The sequence below is a fragment of the Symphodus melops genome (assembly GCF_947650265.1).
Source record: "Symphodus melops genome assembly, chromosome: 11".
NCBI lineage: Eukaryota > Metazoa > Chordata > Actinopteri > Labriformes > Labridae > Symphodus > Symphodus melops.
Window position 1 is genome coordinate 23,799,054 of NC_136701.1, and position 25,861 is coordinate 23,824,914.

General features: G+C 42.2%; 1 protein-coding gene across 2 annotated transcripts; it reads left to right on the forward strand.

The window, feature by feature from the left end:
- LOC306831150 (lathosterol oxidase-like) lies at positions 1-25,132 on the forward strand. 2 transcript variants are annotated; one of them, XM_079355089.1, is made up of 6 exons: positions 25-70; positions 21,201-21,413; positions 22,746-22,963; positions 23,207-23,339; positions 23,446-23,546; positions 23,735-25,132. In XM_079355089.1, exons 3-6 carry the CDS (start codon positions 22,754-22,756, stop codon positions 24,155-24,157), a joined length of 867 nt encoding a protein of 288 aa, XP_079211215.1. In that variant the 5' UTR covers positions 25-70; positions 21,201-21,413; positions 22,746-22,753; the 3' UTR covers positions 24,158-25,132. The 2 variants fall into 2 exon arrangements, with proteins under 2 accessions (XP_079211214.1, XP_079211215.1); XM_079355088.1 differs by lacking the exon at positions 21,201-21,413 and having other exon boundaries at positions 1-70.
- The last annotated feature ends 729 nt before the right edge of the window (positions 25,133-25,861 follow it).

Consider the following 25,861-nt stretch of genomic DNA (forward strand, 5'->3'; position numbering starts at 1 on the left):
TTTACTTTCAGTCTGTTGTTGTTACAGATCTGCTCCTGAGAAGTCTTATCTGGAGACACAATGGGCTCAGGTAAGGACTCTTTCTCCAGCTGTGGGAATTTTCAGTACTGACAAAGCGGCCTTAAATCTTCTGTCAGGTTGTCCACTTCTCTTGAGGCGGTAAGTGCTTGAGATGGTGTGGCTGAGGCACCAGGATTTAGCTAAAAGCTTTGAAAGCTGGTGAAAGTAAACTGCTGTGATCGGGGAACACGGTCACATTTTCACAAAACATCCCACAGAGAGGGAGGAACAGGCAGTCAGACGATCTGTGTGGTCAAAGCAAGCAGGTTAGATGATCAGATTCCCTTTTATTTAGAAGGGCAGCTGAAATATCTCATAACTGAACAGGAAAACTCAACATGTTTGTTAGGAAGGTTTGTGTAAAAGTAAAAGTTGAAATCAGCCGCTTTGTTTGTTACAGCTTGTATCCTGTTGTAGCTTGTGTCCTGTATGTACAGCACTTTGTTCCAGCTTCGGCTGTTTAAAGTGCTTTATAAATAAAGTTGAGTTGTAAACGCAGCATTCAAACTCGGCCTTTCCTCCTGGACTCGTCGCCCCCCCCCCCCCAGAGACGCGCACTCACAGCAGGACATGGTGTGTACATTTACCGCTTGTACCTATACTACAAGCTACCGCAAGCTAGCACAAGCTAACCCGGTGTTTGGCACCTGCCTGTGTCCATGTCCATGGGTGAAAGCCACAACAAGGTTTCCCCTCATTTCCAAACAAACTTTATCCACTTGTTTTTTTTGTTGTACTGTGATTGTGTTTGCTCTTCTTCGCTGATTTATGAAGTATTTGGTTACAACTTGCTCATCAAATGAAAAGCGACATTCCAATGTTTATTCGTTAGCCTTGCAGTTTATTCGTTAGCCTTGCAGTTTATTCGTTAGCCTAGCAGTTTATTTGTTAGCCTAGCAGTTTATTTGTTAGCCTAGCAGTTTATTCGTTAGCCTTGCAGCTTATTCGTTAGCCTTGCAGTTTATTCGTTAGCCTTGCAAATATAATTTGCTTGTAATTATTGAAAAGAGTGGAACTCATGTACAAGTCCGTTGGGCTTCGTTCCCTCCTTGCACCATTTTGATTTCTTTTTTTTTTATTGAAATGTGTGCTAAACAAATAAACTAAACTAATGTGGAGGTTATTGTCCCCAGTGTTCACCCTTCTGTAGCTGCCTTGTTTTCAACTGCAGCTTTATACACAGATGCATGCATACTCCACTGAATACAAGTCAATGAACCAAGCAAACCCAATTTTTAAATGACCACAACATTACACTTTTGATTCGATCACGGGTCATTGGTAAACAAAATTTCAGGCGATGGATGGATGCCTTTGTGCGTCGACATGACCCTTCACTCCCTTCACTGAACATTTAAAATGTTACACCGATGCATCACGTTGAATTAAACAAAGACTAGCAACAAAGGCAAACTCTGATGAATATTGTTCAGATTTTGTCAGAGAGGCGCCATTTTTTTCAGCTGTTCGGGTTCGTTTTTCACACCCTGGAGTTGAAATGTTTTGTGTGGTTGCAGTGAAGAGGATAAAACTCTCATGCTCACCTCACTGTTAAATGCAATTACTTTGTGTGTTGTGTGAGAATGAACATGTGCTGACCCCCTGAAACTCTTAGTAAAGGGGCTCACTTTCCGATAAGTAAGGGAGAAATACAGCGGAGTTAATCTTTGGCCGCTGACATGGCGTTCAGTGCTTCACCATGTTTAATCCACGGGTTTCTCTCCCCTGTGGGTTTAATATATCTTTGCACCTCTCAATGGGGCTATAAATTATGACTGCAAAGGCCACGAAGATCCTTATACCTCCTTTTCAGGAAGTTTGCCCGCTTCATTGATAAGGGCAGTTGGCGATACAGCTGGTCAGTGTGCAGTCTCGTATAAGAAGGCTTTTCTTGTTGCTGTAGGGTGCAGGCAGGAAGCCCCAAGGCCATGCTTATGATGTTAAGGTAAGAGACTCGTAATGTCTCAACCTCAGGTCAAACGTAACCTACGAGCGAGGAAGTCGTCAGCAAGTTGTCTCGTGGGGTCAACAGGGAAAGAGAGACGACTCTCTGAGCTAATCTGACATCCACATTGAGTTTCAGTCAGGACACTTTTTAAGCATCGATTTTAGAAAAGGGAATACAGTTCTGCTTTGTGCTGATGGCTGACTGTGTAAGGCACGGTTAGCACAGGAAGCACACTTAGATTGCCAAAGATTTTAGACAATTTGACTGTACATAAGATAGTCAACGTCTGCCTCTATTTTCACAAGGACCGCTTAAGATGAGCACTCGGCTATAGATTCTAGACAGTAGGGACTGACTGCAGTTGCCCGTGGACTGAAGTGTCATCTCTTCTGCTTAACATAACTCATTTAACCTCTCCATAAAAACAGCAACGATCCCGCAGGCCACAGCAGAAAAGATTCCTGTGTCGGTCTGAAGTCTGACACTCACAGTTACGCAAACCTCAGGGAGTTTTTGAGTTAGTGTTCTTAACGTCTCGTCTCCTCAATGCTGGTCTGGTTCAGTCGGCGCTACAGGACGGCGTTTGTCAACAGAGCTGTCAATCATGTGACATCACATCCTTTTCATGATATCGAATGACTACTTAAATCTGAGCTCAGCTTGGAGAGAATATAGTTTCTACTGAACTTGGTAAAATTGCTTCTTTTTTTTTTTTAGATGCCCCAATTTCATGGAACGCCCTCCAGCAAACTACAGATTAGAGTTCTTCCCTCTCTTGCAGAGTTTAGGACTTTGATTTCTAGCCTCTTTGTGTCCGTTTTAATTGATCTCACTGGTTTTTGTCACTGATGTTAAGTGTTTGTTGTTGCTTTTGCTTCTCTTACTGTGCTTTTATTTGACTGCATTGGGTATGTCGGTAACCTCAGTGTCTATTCAAGAAAAAATAAAGGTTTGGTTGATGGATGGCATAAACCTTGTTTTTAAAGTTGATCCATGCTGCGTCTGTAAACAGCCGGTCAGTAGGGGGAGCTCCAGATGTTCTGGCTTCACTTTTGAAAGTGCAGAAGCACAGGTTGTCCATTCATTTACAGTCTATGCATCACAATAGGAAGATGGATGCTGGTGTGGTTCAGCATTGATTTAAATGTACACAATGTACAAATGTAGCAGGAATTAGTGAGGAAGAAGTGTGTGAGTGCTTAGAGGTAAGGATGAGTGGGCGCCCAGCTGGGGAGTTTGACTTTGGGATTCTGCATCAATTCATACAGAGCCTCATTGATGTCACACTTTCAACTCTTATTCTTAAAATAACAATATTCCAGTTACTTATATTAGTTGTGAAGATGACGTACTTTAGATGAAAGTTCTGAATTGCGCTCCTCTGAATGTTGCGTTTGCTTATTCGGATCTGAGCAGAATTCTTTGGTCTCGTAAACGGGAGGTTCAAAATACACGCCTCAGTGGGGGTTGTCGTTGCAGTTGATGACGCATGGTATGTTGCCTGTTTATAGTCGCTTCTTTCCGTTGTAAACAAACCAACAAGCCGACACTTTGCAGAGCAGGGGGTAGAGCCGCGTGCACAAAAGAGAAGCCTGGATTTCTAGTCATATAAAGAGACACGAACACCTAATTTGAACATGACAAAAGACTTGAATAAAATGTGAGAATATGGCTTTTCAAACGAGTGGTTCAGTAAATGAAAGAGGGACGACAAAAGCACACTTAGTGGGAGTGTGGGCATAGCTGCAGGTAAATGGGAATATTAGGATTTAGTCGTTCTTTAAACGGTTTTCTGGTTGCGGGGGAAATGCAGAACAGGAAACCTGCTACACACAGACATGGCTCTTGTTTTAGCAGACAGGTTTCCTCGCATTAGCATGAGAGGCCGCATGCTTTTCTGGAGCGCAGCAACACCATGACAACAAGGTCAATAACTTACCAACTTCTGACCGCTCATGTATCTCCACTCATACATGAGTACATACAGTACATGAGCTGTGAGGCAGGGCATAGATTTAATGCTGACCTTTTGTTACACCACACACAGACGCTGATGCACAGATCCATATCGAATATCTATGGATTTTATTTTTTCTTGTTTGTTTGCTTTTCTGTGCAGTATGCAAATTTGTCCCGCACACTGCTAAAGCCCGATTGTCTCCCCCCCCCCCCCCCCCCCCCCCCCATTCCCCCCCGCTGGCGAGCACTCGCACTGCTCCAGGATCAACCAGGCCAGAGCACGGTGACCTCTTGGATATAGTGTTGTAATACAAGACATAAATGTCTTCACATATAAGCTTGCTTAGTTTCCAAAAAAAAAAAATTATAATAAAAATAAAATGAGGACGTGCAGTCGATTCTGCAACCATAGAATGGAGAACAGCATGGAGAACACGACGGCTACTTTACTGACCTTGTGGCTTATTAAGTTATACAGACGGAACAATCAGGGTTTTCTCCATAATAAAGGCTGGCCACGTTGTTCTTCTGCTCATGCATGAACTGTGCCGTGTTGGTGCCCACCTCTTCCAAGCGTGTCAGGGCCAAGGAAGTCTACCGTATTGAGCACTGATCGGAATGATCTGGATTTTTGGGGTGAAGCGTCCTTTGGCAAGGTACCGATTTGCCTCGTGTGCGTGTGCCCTTAATTTCCCAGTTGAAGTTGATTTTCCATCTGTTGTCCAATTCCATTGTGTTGCCCTCTAGAAATGGAATGGCAACCATCTTACAGCGAAATGAAAAACTTAAAATTATTAGAGGCTGTAAAGAGAAAACATGCTGGAAATGTTTGTCAGTGAAAGTGCTTCATCTCCGAGAATGAATTAACCAGTGCGGCTCAATTTTGATGGTATTGCTCATAGAGAACTTTCAATGGGTTTTTGAAGCCCACTGAGGACCTCTCCCATCTTGCATTGATTTCTGCTACTGATCAAAATTTAAATGTGTATTCTTTTAATTTAATACATTTTTTTTCTCTGTTTCTTTGAGCCTACAAGCGAATAAAACTGTTTCATATGCCTGTTGCTGAGCTCATATCGACCTTTTTATTAGCAGGACTGGTAACAACCGAGGAGAATTGCACTCATTAAATATTGTGTTAAAATTTGAATTCAAGGTTCCTGCGAGTGTCAATCACTCCTGTCTTTTCATCCCCACTTTATCTGATTAAGCGGAGAAAGAAAAACAAGGTTTTGGAAAGTGAGTGTCGAAGTAGATGTTTTGTTTTGTGCAGCAGCTTTTCATAGTACTATTATTTCTGTTTTTTATTTTAGAAATGTAAATTCTGATCAGATGTTGCTTCCCTGCTCATGCCTGTTAAACCTCCGTCTTGAAGTGCCTCTCCCTCTGTGTGACTCTGCAGTGGAGCTCTAAATCAGGCACGAGAGTGCATTCTAGTGGCGGGATTAGGAAGTGCAGGGGGGAAAAAAACGACACCAGTAGAATCTCCCTGAAGCAGTTAACAAGGACCCAGTGAAATATGCGTGGTTTGGTATTATGTAAGAGACATAAGTATGTTAATTTCTGACTTTCTCATCCCTTCCTTCTATCACTTCATCTCATAACTGGCCACTTTAACGTTAGCTCGTCCCTTACTGTACAAGACGTCCTGTGAGTCCTTGTCAGGATCGTTTTGTTAATTGTGTCTCATTATATTTGCACTCGTATGCACGCTCTTCTTCTTTTGGTTCTTTTTTTTGTTTTTTTTTTGTTGTTTTTTTTTTACTGCTGCATCACTTGAATTCCCCCTCTGGTGATCAATATAGAATTATTTTATGAGATCAGCAACTCTTATTTGAGTCTGAAAATGCAAAACACAATGACAGAAATAATAAGACAAGAAAGTGAATTAAAGTGGCCGAAGATTTACCTCTTTTTCTTCTTCTGTTGATTTTTTTTCCTGCACAAGCCCATAATTATCATCCTGCTCTCTTTGAACACTCAAACATGTCACTCACCATGAACCTTTATGTAGAGAAATAAAGGCTGTGTCGGCAGTGAATTGTGTTGTCTGACACCAAGCAGCAAGCAGCAGTGTCACGCATGCAGACTAAGTAAAGATCATTGATTTTCTCTCTGATGGTCTTATTTTGCGTGCAGGTCATACAGACGCATCACTATTCATTGAGTTTTAATAAGCAGCTAAAACCTTTTTTTACTGATGGTCAGAATTCTTGAAGCTCTCATATTTTATAATCACAAAAACATTTGATTTACTGTTGTACTTCTTAAAGTAGAAAACTGAGGGAGTAAAAAGCTGTGTGAAAACCAGTTTATACATGAAGATGGACAGAGAAACAGCTGCCTGGGAGTGAGGCCCAAACACTTAGAGCTCCCCCTGCTGACAGGCTGAAGTAAAGGTCATAAACCCGCCTCCTCCATGTTACCAGATGGGACATGTGTCACACTATAAAAAGTGAACCCCGACTCTGTTGAGACTTTTGTGCTAATTTATGTTCAAGTGTTTGTTTTTCTTTGAAGTTTTATTTTAATTATTTATTTGATGCAAAAGGATTGGCTGTGACGTCATGATTGACAGCTCTGTTGACTAATGAGCTTCGTCGCAGCGTTCTTTACAGGATTAACAGAGCAGAGAATGAATCAAGAATCAACAAGAATCTGTTCTGCCGTGGACGTCAGGGATCTGCCACATTTTACACGTAGCTTAGCAGAAGGGGCGTGGCTTAAATTTTCACAGTGGCCACCAGCCTGCTCCCTGTGCATTGTCTACGCTCCAAATTACGTCACCAGGGCGGTTTGACAGCGCCCCTCGCAGGCTACACTTCCAAAGGGAGGAGATGGAGACGTGTTGTCCATATTTATATACGGTCAATGCTCTTAAAAAAGCCATCTCTCTCCTGTTCATAATGTGATTGATAGTTTTTACAAACTGCACTCAAAAAGCAGACCTGTAAGATAATCACACACTCTGGAAATGAGTCTAATTTCAGTGGACTATTACTAATTGGTGTCACTGAATGCAAAGATTATTCATAACCCCCGGTGTACTTAATGATTTTGAATCCTGCTGCCTGCTTTTTATCGTCATTTTTTACAATACAAGACAATCCTGGATATCAAATCTAATGGATGTTATTAACCACGTCCTCCAGACCAAGGTGAACTAATCAAAGCAGACTTGATTTATACACCCCGCCCCTTCCTTTCATCTTCCACCTCTCTTACCCCCGATCTCTCTCTCTCTCTCTCTCTCTCTCTCTCTCTCTCTCTCTCGTTGTTGCTCGTGCTCTCTCGCATCGAGGCAGCCGGGGATTCATTTGTCTTGCTGATTAATGATGAGAACCATATCCTCCACAACAGCAGTAAATTAAAAGAGATTGGGGACAGAGAGAAAGAACATCAAGGTCCATTCATCCCAATCAAATTTCACAGTAGGTTCAATTCATCCGAAGCTTTATTTGTATTGTCTGCTATACAAACATATGAAGAAAAAAAACAACAACAACAGCACACTAGTCATTCACTTTCTCCTCCCAGGCCCTCTCTGGCTGTCTGGGGATTTCTCAGCTGGAAACTTTCCAGGTGCACGCTCATTTTTTCAGCCTTCAGGCGACAACCATTCCCACTGCTTCGCTGCTATGACAGCAGCATGTCTGTTTCAGATAACTGTAATTGTTCGTCAGCAGTAACCATAGCTTGTGTGAGCACCGGCCTCCCAACTATGCAGTGTTCGTATAGTCTCATTGTCTGCTGTAGTGTCCCTCCAGTCTACAGAAACATGTCCTTTTTTTGTTTCTCAAAATCCCCCCCAGGAATTAATAGTCTACCTACCTGCCTAATTATCCCCCCCCCCCTTACTTTTCTCCCTCCATATTTACCTCCCATCCACCCAAACTACCCTCCTGACATCCATCTATCTTCCTACCTAAGGTAATGATTAGCCTACTACTGACAGCCTCTTTATTGTGAATCAGCATGCTAACATTTGCTAACAAATTAGGCGACAAGTGTGAGCATAATGATCCATAAAAAAAAAAACGAATTTAGGTAAAGAAGTTTAATGTTGCACCTGTTTGCGATCTGTTTATTTGTGTATTTATAGCCTTAATTTCATTCAGACGAGACTAATGTTTCCAGGCAGCTTTTATTTTCTCTCCCTGCTCGATCATATTACAGCGCTGTAGCTGCAGCAACAAAGCATTTCCCCACATTAGGAATCGATAGCGTTTCATCTTATTGCATTTGTTGGATGTTCTGACAGCTCTACACTCGGCAAGGCCCGTGCGGCGCTCGGAGGGTATTTGCAAGTTGTTTAGGGATCCAATCAGGTCGTAAATTGTTCATGTATCCCCTCAGCAATTGGCCATTTCCCAAAAGAAATTAAACTTCTGAAGTGACTGGCGTCCGAAGGAAATGGAGATGAGTTCTGAGAAGGGCTCAGGTCACAAGTCTTCCTCATTTATCTCGCCTCCCTCTGCTGTTTAAAAACCGACTACTTTCCGATTTATTATTTCCTGTTGTGCTTTTGTTTCTTTCCTGTTTTACCTGCGCCTGCTGTCACCGTCACTCGAGTCAAAAGATAGACACGGAGATGAAGCAATTATCAGTTTGTCAGTGAGGCTATAATCAACATACATTCACCAATCCACCTTAAAAAAAGCACAATAATTATAGAAGGCGAGAAATAGATACTTCAAGATCCTTGTGGGAAAAATGTGTGTGTGTCTTTCTCAGCAACACAATAATAACCCTGAACATTGCATTTTTGGCTGAAACCGCACGACCCCGGAGTTTGACCCGGCACCACAGAACGCCGAGACTGACTGATGCTCAAAAAGACGACCTACTTTCAAACCCTTAAAGTGGGAGATTTAGCTTTCCCCGCTCCTTGAAATAAGTCGTATCTGCTCTCGATGAACAGTCCCAGAACTGCACACAGTAGGGGCTTTTTCACTGAGATACGTTTTGGCTGAATCGCTTCATTGAATATCTGGCCCAGACTGACGCTGCTGGTTGTCCAAATGCTGCATGCCTCGTGTGTTCCTTTTTTATTATGGCTTTTTTTTTTTTTGGTGGAACCGATATAGCCAGGAGTTTGAAACAATGGACTTCGGGCCAAGGCTTCCTTGGCTGTAATTGCAACTTGAAACTTGAGCGTAATGAATAGGTGAGCGTTAACTGCTGAAGTTAACCCCTGGTGGTATTCATCTCGGCGTAACGGTCAGAACACACACGAGGCTGCCGTGCAGTTAAGTCTTATTTATTGATTTGTTACTCAAACCAAAGCACGGTTTTCCAATCAGGAGTTGAGCCAGCAAATAGAGAGAGCTTCTCTATTCTGACATTGCACTTCCTGCTGCTCTTAAGTTCCTGACCTCTCAGCTCCAAGCGCTGCACAGCTCGACTCCTGCTAAAGCACAGTTGTGCACTTTGCAAGCACGGGTTGTGTTGTTCGTTGCACATGACGCAGGACCGTCTGCTGGTCCCGATGTGTTTTTTGATGCAAGTCATCTTTCGCTTTTTATTCTTTTAAACGCTGTCATATCACCTAATGGTTAAAAATCCTCCCCCGATAAAAATTATTATAAACCAGCATTTCAATGGGATTATTTTCTGTGTACTCGGATGCTCGGCTTGCATTATGGCGACCTGTGCTCCGGCCCTTATGCTCTATTTTTATGACACAACTGGGTCACGCACATTGGAAGTATAATCTCCTGCAGCTGTACCGTAGTAAAGCCAACATATACCCCTTCCATGAACGCTGAAAACATTGCAACTTGTGACAGCTGGAGGAAAGAGAACTTTTGACCCGACGCCCCTTCTGCTAATAAATGCATGCATTAAACTTACACAGAACTTCAAGGGTCCCTCAGGTTTGTTTCAGTGCACAACAGATCTGGTTCTGGTTCTGGTTTGAAGCAGACACTCGCGCTTATTTAAAACGTGAACGACTATTGTGTTTGTTTTCCTGTTTGTTTTCGCTCCTTCACTTTAGCCCTGTCCAGACATTTGAAAACTAAAAATGTTCACCACTGTGATGTTTTGCCTTCGGTCTGAATATGGCAGAGGCGTAATGGGGAACCCCTTTGTGCAGCATCTTCAGAGGTAGTATCAAAGGCATTATAGAGGCGAGACAGTATCAGCAGAGCCAGCGGGGGAGCGCAGCACTGTGTGTGTGTGTGCGCATGTCTGACTGTGTGTATGTTGAGCTCCCGCTGGGCTTTGCTTCCAAAACGCAAGTTGAATTCACAAACTGAGCAACCAATATCAGACCATTGCGGAATTAATAGGAATGTATTATTATAATTACAGCTGAGCTTAGTTACGGTACTTTTGCAACAACAGCAAAAAAAATCAGCGGTCTAAAAAATGCAACTAACAACCTGCCTCAGAGCCCGACAAGGAGCCATATTTGTCAACAGAGTTGTCAATCACGAGGTTCTTCTGGTTTGATAATTACAAACCGTCACCACAGAATCCAGGATTGACAAAAAAAATGTATTTGATCTGTTTTACCACTTTCTAGTTTGACCCATGTCCCATCTGGTAACATGGAGGAGGCAGGGATTATGACCTATACTGCAGCCAGTCAGCAGATGGAGCTTTAAATATTTTGGCTTCACTCCCAGGCAGCTGCTGTCCATCTTTATAACAATCAGCACATCACTGTGACAGGTCACGGTTGTAATATGTAAATAAAGTAGTCCTGCTTTTAAGCTCTGTCAAATGATTTTATCACTTTTCGTTTACTGAATGTTGTCTTTTTAAATTCTTTTGTATTTTTGTAGCACTTCTTTTGCATTTATTTTTCAAATATTTTTTAAACGTGTTTATCTGTTCAGTGGGTAAGCTAAACAGCCCTTGAACTCAGCCGACTCCTTTTCAAACAGGTAACCAGTCTGCTGGAGGGTAAGGCATTCATCAGCGAAATATTCATTGTAACTGCTTCTAAAAGACACTTTTCACTTATTTTCCTTTCGTGTTGGACCAGACTCACCTCTCCCTTTGCTTGTGTGGATGTTGATTTGACCTCTCTCGGTTCCAGCTCTTCTCTGTTTGGGTTTTGATGAAAGTAATGTGAAGGGATGTCAAGGAGAAAGAGAAGAGAACAATTTATTTTAGCAGCTTTTGAAAAAAGGGGGGTCTGCCCTTTTGAGTTTTGGAGGTCAGCTCTGCCGCACTTCCTGCTAACCCCGGGTCACTGTGAAAAGGAAACACAGCGTTGAAGTCCAGAATACCTCGATTTGTCCACAGAGGATGCCCTGAGGCTTTCGATGACAGCCAAACGCCTTTCACCGAAAATAAATACAGAACACGTGAATACAACTCTGATACTGGAATCGACAAACTTTGGGCCTCATTCACTAATAAATACGTGGCAATGTTCTCTCACTCTGTGCTTTAAATAAGTGCATAGGCAAAATCACCACCAGATTCATGACACGTCGATTTCATTCTCACCACCTGGCTAGTCGATCAGCTGATTTGCCATTCGTCACATCGTCAAACGTGCGTTGACGGTCTCTGACGATGCGTCTGAAGGCAAGGGCTGCAACTTCTGTTAAGACGCGCCCATGAAATATGAAAAAGGCGTGCTTATAATCATCTCGTACTTGTCCCAATCGCTCATATTGCACTTATAGCTTGGTAATCTTTGGTTTGCTATTTCCAAATAGACACACAAAGCCTTCCAAATGAACCCTTATGTGCCAGCTTGGTTCATTGCGTTTGCTGCACTTAGTGTCAGACTGTTTCCTTCTATTTGGCCCTGCTGCCTGTCCCCTGTCCTTTAACTTTGACATTGTGCTCATTTCATTAAATTTCTTGGACATACTCTCATCTGAGCAACTGGTGCGAGCAACTGGTGTCTGGCTCGTGTTGCCACAGCAATATACCCTCAACTCAGACATGCAGTCAGTGAATCACTCATTATCAGATGTGTTCCTCGTTTGGTATCTGCTTCAAACTCCCTATCGCAGCCAGAAACACTAATACCACAGATGATGGCGCAGCACTCAAAGCTCAGCAGTACAACAACAGGGTGTCGGGGTTGCATGCTCCAAAAACATTGGCTTCTTTCTACCGGCAGAACACACACATGGAAACACCGCCGCTGCCTCCAGCATGTGCTATTTTGCCAACTGCAACCCTGGGCTAGATAATAAGATGGCTAGCAGACATTTTGTCAATATTTCTGTCTTGGCTCGGAGTACGCCTGGCCGGCTGCTTACTGATAGATGTGTTGACTGAGTTCTTTTTTTATTTTATTTTTTTTACACAGGAGCTCTGCCCTGGTTTGCCAGACTGCGAGAGAGCAAGTCGAGGCAAGCGTACAGGGAAGAGAGAGGGGCTTACTAATGCAAAGCAGTTCATTAAATCCAGGCACAAAGCATCTATCAAGGGGGAGGGAAGCAGCTAATCAGTGCCTGTGGTTAGTCCAGCAATATGTAAAAAGAAAACGGTGCACTGCTTGGCTGTGATCTTGTCTGGGGAGCAGTGGAGTTAGTTGATGCTAAGGAGCCAGTGCAGATGATTGATTTTCCAGAAGGATGCTCTGAGACGCTCTTGCGCTTGCTCTCTGCCATCTGATTAACATACATGGCATTATTCATGTCATGAATATACAAGGAGGCCAGGAACAAATAAATACTGACATGCATCCAGGAGCTGATAAATATTAAATGGAGCACACATGGATTCAGATTTTACCATTTCATAATGTGAGCATTCATGCTTTGAGGCCCCAAGCCAACGTCTAATCTCTGGGTTTAGACGGGTTGAGCAGCCATGTGTGCAGACCAAAAGTTCCTCATAAACATCATATTTGGGCTTTGCTTAGGTGTCATGAATACTGGATTCTGTTTTAATCGTCAAAGTTTATACAGACTCAAAGAATGAAAAGGCTGCCCTCTGTGTGTGACTCTTGTTATGCAACGATTTCATGAAAACAAAGACGATGAGAGCAGTTGAAAGTCACGAGGTTAGTTTGAAGACAGGATCTTGCAGAAACACGTTTGCTTCTGACGGCGAGGGAGATCACAAATGGCCATGCTTGCACCTAGCATTAGCATTAGCATGCAGGGATATCTGATCACAAGAGAACAGCTCTGAGTGAACTGGTTTTCCCCTTGTATCAGAGTGCGTCTCTCCATGCATCGGCCAATAATTTGCTGTATTTGCAAATAGATACGTCATGCATTAATTACATTTGAAAATACCCAAGGTGTAATCTGTACTGCATGTTTCATGTGTAGCCCATGTTGTTAGTTTAGTTATCTTAAGTGTGGCTGACTCTGTAGTTTGCGTGCAGTAAACTGATGTCGAGATTCTTCTGTGCCGTGGATATTTGTCACACTGTCACTACATGGGGTTGTAGTACAAACACGAGGCGACCAGCGTCTTCTTGTGTCAGAGCCACACAGCAGTCAGGTTCACTCTCTCTCCGACTTCCCTGAATTCCACCTCGTAACTTATTGATTATACTAAAAGGCCGGACTTCAGTGCACTTGCAGGCTCGGTGGGTCCATGAAAGTTCAGAGCTGTCCAAATGCAGATTGTTTTTAATGTCAACAAGATCCGACACCCTGCAGACTGGAGAAGAGTTTAATGAGTTCAATTCAAATGAACAAAAAAAAAAAAAAAAACACTCAATAAAAGGATTAATAATCAGAAGTATGTAGATGATACAATGGATCTCAACAGTGTGGTTAAGGTGGGAAACATCTGTTGCATTTTCTACACCGTGGGTTTGAATATCAGCCATAATGTCATGACCATCCAAGGTACACTGACCACGAGCCACCTGAGTGAGAAACGATATCTGCTCCTGTTAAAGACACAAGTTTGTCTGATATTAACCTCATCTGAGACCTTTTACTCTGAGCACAGGACGACTCTGCAGAGCCGTCAAAAACAAGTCACTGTTTCACTCTGAAGTGATCGTGAGAGGAGAGGGAAACAGGGCAAAGCAAATATACAGAAACTAGTGGCAGGTCATTTTAATGAAGCTCTAGTCTCGACTATGTTCCTTCACGATCGGGTCTCATTCATCCCTTTTTGCACACTCACTCTGTAGCAGAAAAATCCTTTCACCACTTCTTGCAGATCTAAAAGTTTCTGACTCGTGCAATTCCCAAGTAATCCAATTATGAAATGAGGCAGGTTTAAAATGCCGAATTGGTTCCTCATAAAAAAGTAGGTCACATCATGAAAAACTAAAAAACTGATGCTCCTCGTCCTGCTCGTTTTAACGATTATTCATCCTCTCGCACCCACGCGGCAATTTTACAACAATTAGCTGCGCTTTACGACAGCAGGATCAACTCACGATAGCAGGATACAAATTGTACATATAATAATACACACCTGCTAAAAGTGACAAATATAAGAAACGTAAATTAATTCCTAAATTTGAAAGCAAAATTTTATTAATTATAAACTTATAAATACAAAATAATTAAAAATTGCAATTTATATTATATTAACCGGTCCTCTAACACACTCTATCAAAGGCAATAAAGATACGAGTGTTTAGACTGTTACATCGTCATGGTAAAGCAAGCTAACGTTTCTCTGGACGTGGGGCGTCAGCTGTGCGCTCCAGTATGAAGGATCAAACGATGTGCGAGGTCGTCCCTCTGAAGAAATAAAAAACACATGGAGGAAACATTTTTGTTTACTGGAAAGAGTAAAACAAGTCGAGTCAGCATTTAATTGAGGCCGAGACAAGTCAAAAAAAAAAAAAAAAGTTGATTTGAAACAAGAAGGAGCTATATAAAAAGTTTGATCAGAGAGACCTGACTCTTGCTCTGATTCAAACTCCAGAGCGATGCTGAGCGTCAAAGTGTTTCCTGCACTTGTCGAGGTGTCTTGTGTATGCATCACAGAGGTTATTAGCCCTCAGTCTGGGGTTGTTGCCTTTGAATCGTTAAGTAAAGGGTGAGTGTTTGAAGCTCCTTGATATAATGATCCTTGGCAACTGTGAGAGTTCAAAGTAAATTGGCAAGAGTAAAAAAAAAAAAAGAAAAAAGCTTTGCTGCCAATGAACAAAATAGAGAAATCAGCCAACTATGTTTAATAGAATTTTCATCAGTGCTCAACCAGTCTCTCAAATGGGTTATCTAAGATAATGGCTGCACGGGTTCATTACCTCCTTGTCAAATTAAATTTCTCTTTCTCCTCCAGGGGGATTGGATTGTGATTACAGATCTAACCAGAAGGAGCTCCTAACTTTCACTCGGTTAAAAGCCAGAATGGCTGCGTCCCTTCTCTGCTGTCTGCAGGCGTTTGTAGCTGTCACACAGAAAGTCAGTGTTCACCTTAAAAGCGAAGAAATCTACCGGTAACTTCTCTCAGTGAGCAGCCGATCGCTTCTGAGCTTCTTCTGGGCATCGGCTCACAAAGGGATTTTCATCAGGATGTCATTGCAGCCGTCACGTGTTGCACACATATTTATGGTCTCGGTCTTTATCTCTCCGTCTCGATTTCTCGATGTCTTGGTCTTTTTTTTTTTATTACTTTTTTTGATATTCTTTATTGATTCAGATTTTACACTCTTGTTATTCTAGAAACATTCTTCTCACACAGGCCTGAATCCCACACGTGCACAAACATTAATGGAGAGATGTCAAATTCTGTAGAGTGAATTTGGGTGCTTAAGAAGTGGTTTGCATCAGGACTTGAACCGACAACCCTCCAGTTCCCAACCCAAGTAAGTCCCTCCAGACTTTGACTTCCGTTTCAGAAACATTTCCCCGCCGGCTCCTGAAACTGAAAGGTTATCTTATTGAGCTGTAACTTTGTCCACAGAAGAGTCTGAACTACAACACGATCAGTCTTTATTTAAATATCGCCAACCCATAACAAAGGTAATGTCAAGATCATTTACAAACGGAGCAGATCTGGACTGTCAGAGTATTTTCTTCATTTGCTGATCTTGTTATGATTTCATATCGGGACCCGAGAGCAACAGGTTCTGTTTTTTTATTCACCTCCTTATTGTGATATGTGTCCAGTCTTTTTTGGTCAACAAGCAGCGATCTCTGAGAAAAAACCCACTTTGAGCAGATGAGCCGTCGCCGCATGGCCTTAATGGATTCTTATGCTTTTGTGAAATTAAAAAGTTAATTGTGTAGAAAACACAGAGACTCAAAAAGTAAACTGAAAAGACATCCTGCGAAAAAAAAAAAAAAAAAAAAAAATAGTTGAAGAGAACAGCTGTGACGAGGAAGTAGAAAGTTTTCTTATGATGTCCAAACAACCTTTAAACTGCTCTTTAAACTTCTGAAAAACAGCGAGAGGAAGCTTTCTTTCTGCCGGAGCAATCGGAGAGAATTTCAACAAATGCAACAGAAACACTTTTCCATCAAGTTCTTTCAACATTTATTTTGTTGCTAAGACATCTAAAAGGCAATAAAGAGAGACTGAAGTCAGAGGCAAAGACCTTTCCCTTTCCCCGACAAAGGGAGGGAAAAGGGTTTTTATTAGCTGGCTAGTTTCAAATTGGAGTGAAAATAAAAGGCAACATGTTTTTGGCCAACAGACTGGCCTTCAGTATCGAGGAAGTACAAAGCAAAGTGAATAGAGCGGCTATCTCTCTGCACCTGAAACAGCTGCAGAGAACCTCCTCCTTTAAAAGCATTTCCTTTTACCGTCTTTGAGGAAGAATTACATCAGGCAGGATGTGCGGGATCTACAAACACGCGGCTTCAAAGAGACGGCGGTGCCACCTGAGTGATGAGTGAACTTTAATCATCAAAGTGAAATGGGTGGAGCAGGTCGTGGCCAGGAGGCAATCTGCATTTCAATATCTTTTAAAGGCGTTTGATTCGACAGCGTGTGGGTATTTTTTGAGGAGCCAAATATCATCACATCAACTGATTGGGTGTAAAATTACAAGAAAATAAACTCCAGAAAGGGCCGGTGATCCGTTCAGTCGGGGTCAGGTTCGGTTTCATGTTTTTTTAATCTCGTTTTCATGGCATCATGACTCTGGTGGGTTCTGATACGAGTTGGTGTAATTTTATGTGCAATGCAGTGAGCTAATCTAACAATATGACAATGAAATGATGCAGATATCGGTTTATTTTTGAGACAACGCGGTACGACACGGGGAAAAAGGGCTTATGGGTATTCTGCACCTTCAGTCTGGAATCAGTTGCAGAGCGACTTCAAACTCGAGGAGCGGCTGTCCTTCAATGTTTTTAAATCTAAAATAACTGAAACACATTGTGCATGCGGTTTTTCTCTCTCTGTCTGCAGCTTTTGTCTTTTTTTTGTTTTTTAGTTTTTGCAGAGAGAATACATAATACATGTCTATATGTATGAAAATAAAAACATTTAGCAGGCAAGCCAAACAAGAATCTTGTGATCTGGAAACAGAACCAGACGCACCTTTATGTTCTGGCTGTTTATGCACATCTTGGTAAAGTGAAAGAGGTTCTTCATCTCACTGGGAGCAGACTGGTCAAATAAAGGTTTAATAAAATGGTATGATAGGAGACCACACAACATGATACAATACGCTACGACAAGATATAACAAACTTAATATACCTTATTTCACATATTGTACAAGATGAAAAAATAAATAAGAATAAATATCCGTGAAGTCATCGCACAGCTCCTCAGGAAACGTGGAAAATTTAGATCAAGTCGGGCACAAATACGTTTTTGAAATGTCTCGGCTTACATGCTAGGAGAGCTCCTAATCAGATTGCAGGATATAAAAGGGCTCTGAGAAGACAATCATAATAATAATGAGCTGATTAAGAGGGAAGTGTCGTCTATTTTTATGTTTTTGTTTTCTGCTTTTTGCAACTCTGGGGATTAATGATAAATAAGTTGAGATCTTGAGAAACCACCTGAAATGACCCGTTGTCACCAGTCTTTGGGGATTTCTAATAAACAAAATTGATTCTGTCATTTATCTATGATAGATCACTATGGCACACTTTTTTTTCAGCAGCTCCCTCCTTCATATTTGCACAGAACACAAACTTACTGACCTCGTTATATATTTCATATCGACGCATCAGAGTCCCACTTCCCCAAGCTCAAGGCCGAAGCAGCGTCACACATCCAGAGTTTACTGACAACCAATGGGAACGCATGATAAATGATCCTGGTGGGCACTAACTGAGCCGGATTCTGGGTCGTCCTGGTCCAGAGACTGGGTCAGTCTGAGGACCCTGAAGGCAGCTGGCCCTCAGCACCACTTCACCTCCTCTCTCACAGCTGCTGCTGTTTAGTCCGTTTTGGTGCTGCATCTGCTCATAAATAAAACAACCTCGTAAAAATTTCATGAATTGAGAAATAGCTGTGATTTATGTCGTATGAATACTGCAAACATAATATTCCCTTTACCACGACTAGTTTTATGTGCAAACAGCACACATTGGAGGCCAATTCCCTTTTACATTAATTTTCTGACATTTGTTTATAAGAGCATGTGTTCCAAGTTTGATTTAAAGCTGATTTTACAGATGCTCACCACAATCAGACAAACGGAGCACGACTTCTGAACCAACTCAATAACCCACTTCACCAAACATTACGGCTTTTTAATCCTGTCAACTAAAAATAAAGTTTTGGAGCCTTTTTATTGTTGAGAAACGTCACGTAAAAGCTGCACAAGCAGGCCTGAGTGTATTTTAGGGCGAAGCTATCTTATGGTTGATAAGTCGCTTTAACAGTGACCTCTCAATCACGATTACATTTCTGTTTATCCCCTCGTACAAACATGACCCATGTGTGGAGGCTGTGATCCTCCGACCTGATTCAGGTCCAATCTGAGGCTACTTTCTTGCTTTCTTTCTCTCCATCCGTCTGATTTCCAACTCTATCTTCTCTGTACAAAATTCTTGGGAGTGTTTGAAGCACACTAATCCTCTCTGTTGACCAGCCGCCGCTGATCAGTACTAAAACATCAGTCATTTCTTAACATTTCAAAATCTCAGTAATTCACTTCAAGAGTAAAAGGATTTCGGGGTCGCCGGTGGCGCAGCGGCAGTGCGCGCGACCCCATGTATTGAGGCTCAGTCCTCACGCGCGGGCGGCCCGGGTTCGCGTCCGGCCTGTGGCCCATTTCCCGCATGTCTCTCCCCACTCTCTCTCCCTGATTTCCGACTCTATCCACTGTCCTCCCTCTATCATTAAAGGCAAAAAGGCCAAAAACAAAAATCTTTGAAAGAGTAAAAGGATTTCATTTCTTAAAAGTTGTAAAAATTTAAATCTACACGGTGACAAAATAATTAAATGTACAATGGCTTAAAAAGTTGAACAGTTTCTGTCTGTGTGGAAGCGACAGTTGTGACAAGTTTCCCCCGTTTTTGATTACATTTCCCAAAGTGACACACCCACTGTGGAGGCCCACTGAGGAGATGATGAGCAGCAGGTTATCTGCAGCTCAGCGTGAGAGTTCTCTCTCTGCAGATATCCTGATTGGCCGATGTGTGCCTGCGCACAGAGGGAGACGCCTTCACAGCCGGCTGCAAGACAGCGCCGACTCTGCTCCAAACACCGACTTTGTTGTCAAGTGGAGACGATTGCTCGCAAGCTTTTTACACACAAAATGTTTTTTAAATCGCTTTTTTAACAGACGTAAGTCTCGATGTGCTTAAACAAGAACATAAAAAGTAACAAACCTTCAAGTCAGAGCTCCTGTGAGGAAGACTAAAAGAGGTCTCATTTAATGATTTTGTTATATGAAATTGTAATTTGCCCTCAGGTTGCTCTTCTGGCTCTTTTATTGCACATTTGCGTGCCTCAATATTGCACCTTTTAACTTAGTAAAAATCTCCATTTTGATATGCGCTCTTGATTGCACTGTGAAGCTTTATATTGTGTTATATGATTATTTAACTCTGTTTTTATTCAGTCCTGGTTTTATTGGGGATGATCCTTGTTTGTGTTCTGCTGCTGCAAAATGAACTTCCTCTTGTGGGCCATGAAAGCGTCTTAATCTAAATGCAAAACAAATAAGGTGACCACCTGGACCACAATGGAAGCGGGCAGTGGAACTCCTTCAGATAGAAGTGATTGTACCCGAGCTAAAAAGCCTCTGCATGTTTCTAATAAGCTCCAGCAGCAGAAAGCTGCTCAAACTAGGATCAATGTTGGAGATGCTTTTGAAACATGGAGAGAGGTTAGAACGCAGAAAGCTTTACAGAGCCATGCAGAGCTGGCTAAACACTGAAGCTACAGTGTCCACCACATGCAGAGCTGGCTAAACACTGAAGCTACAGTGTCCACCACATGCAGAGCTGGCTAAACACTGAAGCTACAGTGTGCACCACTGAGGGTTAAGGCTTTTTAATTTCCTGTAATAAAGTCTCCATTCAATAAGAAATAAACATACCCGTCAAGAAGAGCATGCTAAAAGATGGCCGTATATCCTAACCTCAGCTGACTGTGTCTCCTGCATTGTGTCTTCCTCCTAACTTGGACACGACTGCAGAAAATGAGTAAACAATCAAAACCTTTTCATTTACATAGACTTTAAATTCAATGAGGGTCCCTGAGGCAATTTAAGAAATGTAGATTAAATTGTTTTTCAATCCCTGGTGGCGACGCAAACATCACGATGAAAATTGATCAGAAGGAAAATTGGTAGCGGGCTTCTGTTTAGCAGAAAGGAGAAAAATAAACTGGATGAAGAGAGAGGAAAAAAAACAAATGTGAAAACAAAAAAAGAGCGAAACTTATAAGATAATAGCAAAACAGTTGCCTACAGGAGGACCAATTAAATTTAAAGCCTCTGTTCTCTTATCAGTATAAAAGTTTATTAAAAGCACCGGCTGCATCCAAGTGGAAAAAGCAGAGCGCTCTCAATTAGGTGGAAAAAGAAGCATTCAAATATAAAAACTGTACATTCATTTAAATGTTATGAAGGTTATCCATCATTCTGCTGTACGCTTGTCTCCTAATTGTTTTGATTCTATTGCCTATTTATTATATTTCATATTAAATTCATTAACTTGGTTCTTTTCTGAACTTTTTCTCTATAGGCTAAAAGAAAGTGCTTTACAGGATAAAACAACACAGTCATAAGTGTTAATCAAAGGACAGAGACGATGTTAGTAAAAACAACAAAAAGCATAAAACAGTAGTAATAATAATATATAAATATAATAAAAATAATAATAATCAATAAGTAGTAATAATAAATCTACTTTTATTTTGTAATCGATTCTGTCCCTGCTCTGTTTGAACAGTCTATGGTTTGAACGCAGGGAACATTGTACCTGTACCACCATGATCAGATACACCACTTGGCCAATCAGAGATCATAACAAACCTGCCGTGATGACAATCTGCGCGCTCATTGGATGTTTTCATTGTGACGAAACGCGGAAACGAACACCGATTGGTCACACAGCCTGCCTTTTCTCTCAGGACACACACCCCCTTCCTCGCTGTTGTAGCAGAACACCGGCAACAAACAGGTACAGTGCGCTTTTATTCTGACTAAAGTGACTTTATTAAAGACGCTGACAGAACTGTGAAGGTGTTTAAAAGTTTAACGGTGTGAGGCTGTCATTTGAGTCTTCTAATTCAGATAAATATCCACCTTTACATGAAGTTATCAAACATAACGGGGGAGGGGAGGGGGGGTTACATAAAGGCGACATCTGGATCTTATCTGGTTTATTTTGACGTAAATGACGTACATGCGTTTCTATATTTATTTACATGCATTTCTACCACCTCATTAGGACGTTTTTATTGTAACTTCATTTATGCATTGAGTCAGGATTGGCTCTCCTCGCAGGGTTCAGAGGTTCAGCTGTAGTTTGGATCCACATTAATCATTACAGAACATTTTAACATCTATTACTAAACAGTGTTTTATTTGAGTTATGATGATGGAGCAGTTTAGTGAAAATGTGCCAGTAGAAACGTGTGTGTGCCAGTCTCAATGACAATGTCTGTGTGTCTGGATAAAGACATGGTTTATTCTCTCACAGAGAAGCTTTCCCCGTTTGTTCATCAGTTTAGGTCAAACACAAAGACCTCCCTTTAATCAGAGAGCAGAGGAAGTTAAGAAACCTAACAACATTCATGCACAGAGCTTTTTTTTTTTTTGTTATTTATGATTTAAAAATGGTCGAACTTGTCCGGAAAATCAGACAGTTAACACACACTTAAATCCTTTCATTCTGAATGTGTTTCTAACACGTAGAGCTCTAATGAACAAAACCCTGATTAAGGATGAATGTGCCTCCTCTGCAGGCTGTTCTCACACAGTGACACAGGTGTGAAAACTGTGCTTGTAACATGACGCGCGTGAAAGTGTTGAAAAGCATTCAAATGTTCTCAGTGGAGTTTATCCTTTCCTGGTTCCTTTTAGTTTTTGTTGTTCATCTTTTATTCGAGTAGAGAGAATAAAACACTGACTGCAGCGGGGCCCTGCAGCAGTACAGTCAAAGACAGAACAAAAAATAAAACAGTGAAAATAATGTCAAATACAGTGACAAACCCACGGCTCCTTTTTATTTCACAGTTCACACACTAGCTTTTTAAAAAGCCTTCGTACGCATGATAACAAATGGCGCCTTGTCTTCTCCAGTGCGTGTTTTTAAATGAAGATAAATGAGGTTATTTCTGTCCGCTGGACTTCTTCTCTCAGGCGGGATCCAGGGAAAGTTGGAGCACATTCATTTGTTTAGCTGAAAAGGATCCTTCGGCTCCTTCTCTGAGGGCGCCGACCTCCACTTGCGGAGCGGCTCGAGTGCAAGAGTTTCCTTCTACGAGGTTCTCTCCGTCTTTCTTTGCAGACTCAGCCATGGATCTGGTGCTGAATGTTGCCGACCACTACGTCCTCACGCCGTATGTGTACCCGGTGTCGTGGCCCGAGGACGGGGCCCTGCGGCAGATCATCAGCCTGTTGGTGCTGACCAACCTCGGCGCGGCCGTCCTCTACCTGGGCCTGGGAGTCATCGCCTACTTCTTCATCTTCGACCACAATCTGATGAAGCACCCGCACTTCTTGGAGGTATTATAAAGCCTTTCTGTCATCTTACGATTGGTGGAGCAATAAACTTGAGTGCGAGGCGAACACTTGCCAAGCGCAGAGTAATCAATTGAACTTTGCATTTACAACCTGCAGAATAAAATGCAATCTTGTTATGTAACAAGCTACAGCAGTAACAACACTAAAAAAATAACAGCAAGAAGACACGTTTTACATCACACAGAGATGTAACTTTAAATGATCAATATCTTTTCTCATTCGTAGAATCAAGTCCAGAGGGAGATCAAGTACGCAATGACCTCTCTTCCCTGGATCAGCATTCCCACCGTGGCCTTGTTTTTCGCTGAAGTTCGAGGATACAGCAAACTGTACGACAGTGTCAGTGACTCCCCGCTGGGTAAGCCGAGGACTGAACGAACCTGCTTTGAGTTGTTCTTTATTTTTCTTTCAACCCTCGAGCGCTCTCCTGCTCTCGTCGACGATGACGCTCTGTGTGCTTTCAGGCTGGCCCGGCCTCTTCCTCAGCATGATCTCCTTCCTGTTTTTCACCGACATGTGCATCTACTGGATCCATCGCTTCCTGCATCATAAGCTTATCTACAAGGTGAGTGCAACTACACGTTTCTGTTTGAAGTCATAAGACACACTGCGCACACACTGTAGGATTTTGTGTCCAAAGTTCATTTGTAAACTGAAATGTGTTGTTTTTCAGAAGCCTTAAATCTTAACCAAGTCGGATGAATCATATCGTTTTAAACCAGTAGTAACTTTCTCTTTCTGACCTCTGAACAGTTATTTCACAAACCGCACCACTTGTGGAAGATCCCCACTCCCTTCGCCAGCCACGCCTTCCACCCAGTGGACGGCTTCATGCAGGGTCTGCCGTACCACATCTACCCGTTCCTCTTCCCCCTCCACAAGGTGCTCTACCTGGCCCTCTACGTCTTCGTCAACATCTGGACCATCTCAATCCACGACGGGGACTACCGCGTCCCCAGCAGTCTGACGGACGTCATCAACGGCTCCGCCCACCACACCGACCACCATCTGTTCTTCGACTACAACTACGGACAGTACTTCACTCTGTGGGACCGCCTGGGGGGCTCCTACAGGTACCCCTCGGCTCTGACGGGGAAGGGTCCTCATGATCTGATCCGGAAGCTTCAAGCAGAGGGGAAGCTGGGAGACGATCGAGTGAGATGTAAGGAGGAGTAAGAGTGAATCATTTCTGAAAGTGATGATGAACTCTACAGATCCTCAGCCTGGAAACAAGTCACAGCATGACTTTCACTTCTTGCCAAATAAGCTGATTTGAGATGTAACGGTGGGACAAGATGAGCACACGTCTTACGTTTCAGTGATGTCAGGAGCGAACTAGGAATTTACATTAATCATGCCCATAGATACAGAGCACGCTGACATCTGGACGTTTGCGTTACGGACCAAGCTGTATGATTCCAACCTGTCCCCCCCCCCCCCCCCCCCCCCCACACACACACACACTCTGTCCTATCTCGAAAGTAAAGGTGTAAAAAAGCCCAAAAATAAACCTTTTAAAAAACAAAAAAAACCGCAGTCAACATAAGTGTCAAAAACACTTTAAGAAGGAGATCATAAATTCAGATCAGATTTTAAAGACAAAACTCTACAAGTGCGATAATGCAAATAAAACGTCTTACTCTCAAATCAGTCTAAGAGCCAGAAATCTGATTGGTGAACTAAACTTGGTGTCACCATTCAGTGGAGACACAACGCCTGCTATGACTGGCAGATGTATCATTTGAAGCTACGTGATGATGAACTTTGTTTGTTTTGCATTCTGCGAGCGTTGTTCATGTACACTAATGCTAATTACAAGGCCCCGATCATAATTACACAACAGATGTGTTGCGGTGCAGGAATCAGCGATCTGGGAAATGCTGGAGTTAATTCCATTAACTTTAGTGTTTTGTAGTTTCTTATCAAGTTTTCCAGTGACTGAACGTGGATGCAAACGGAGGAAGATAACATTATTTAGCTACATTTTAATTACACGCTTCATGTTTTGTTTCTCTCGATTGAAAAGTTTGCATTATTAACGGTTTGAGAACTAAAAAAAAAACAAAAAAACTGCTATCATTGTTCTTGAACTGAAAGAGTACTTACACTTTTAGATGATATTGAAAAATAAACATCTCATCCATTTTAAAATCTCTCCATGATTTTGTTTGGTGTTCATAATTTCAAGGCTTAGGTATAGTTTGATCCAACTGTGATAACTCAAGGTCGTCTTGTTATATTGATCAAAGGTGTAAAAGCTCCAGAAAAACCTAAAAGCAGTTTGTTTCCGACTTCTCATCAGCTGTGCATCAAAAAAGTAAAACAAACAATCCAACTCAAGGTCCACCTCCTACTACCGGTTTTCACAGCTTTCAACTGTATTAGGCAGCGTTCGACCCAGAACACTTTCAAGGTCACGTTATGCAAAATCCTCTCCCCCAAGTTCCTCTAACTCTAACATGTCTCTAGTCTATCTAGAGACCCCCCCCATGATGAGAAAAGTCCATCCTCTCTGTCTTCTGTCTGCTCTACTTTTCAGAAATGTGTGCTCAAACAGGCCGTTTGGAGATGTTCCCTTCATGACATCACAAAGGGCAGTAGCCCCTCCCCCAGGTGGGTGACACTCCCACAGCTAGGTGTTTGTTCTGCCCTCTGAGTCTGCCTCCTCACCATAAACAATAGGACATGGAGCGAGAAAGCAGCGAGTACACCCGAGCCCTTCCAGAGAGGGGGCGTGGTCAGACACAGCTCATTTACATATTTAAAGCTACAGACACAGAAACAGCCTGTTCTGAGCAGGGCTGAAATAGAGGGGTTTATAGACATGATCAAATACAGGATCAGAGTGGATTTACAACAACACACTTCACACACATGAAG

What these genes read in the sequence shown, in the direction of transcription:
- LOC306831150 (XM_079355088.1), top strand. An exon ending in AGCACCCGCACTTCTTGGAG is followed by an intron (nt 22,964 to 23,206) that starts GTATTATAAAGC and finishes TCTCATTCGTAG; the next exon opens with AATCAAGTCCAGAGGGAGAT. An exon ending in ATCATAAGCTTATCTACAAG is followed by an intron (nt 23,547 to 23,734) that starts GTGAGTGCAACT and finishes ACCTCTGAACAG; the next exon opens with TTATTTCACAAACCGCACCA.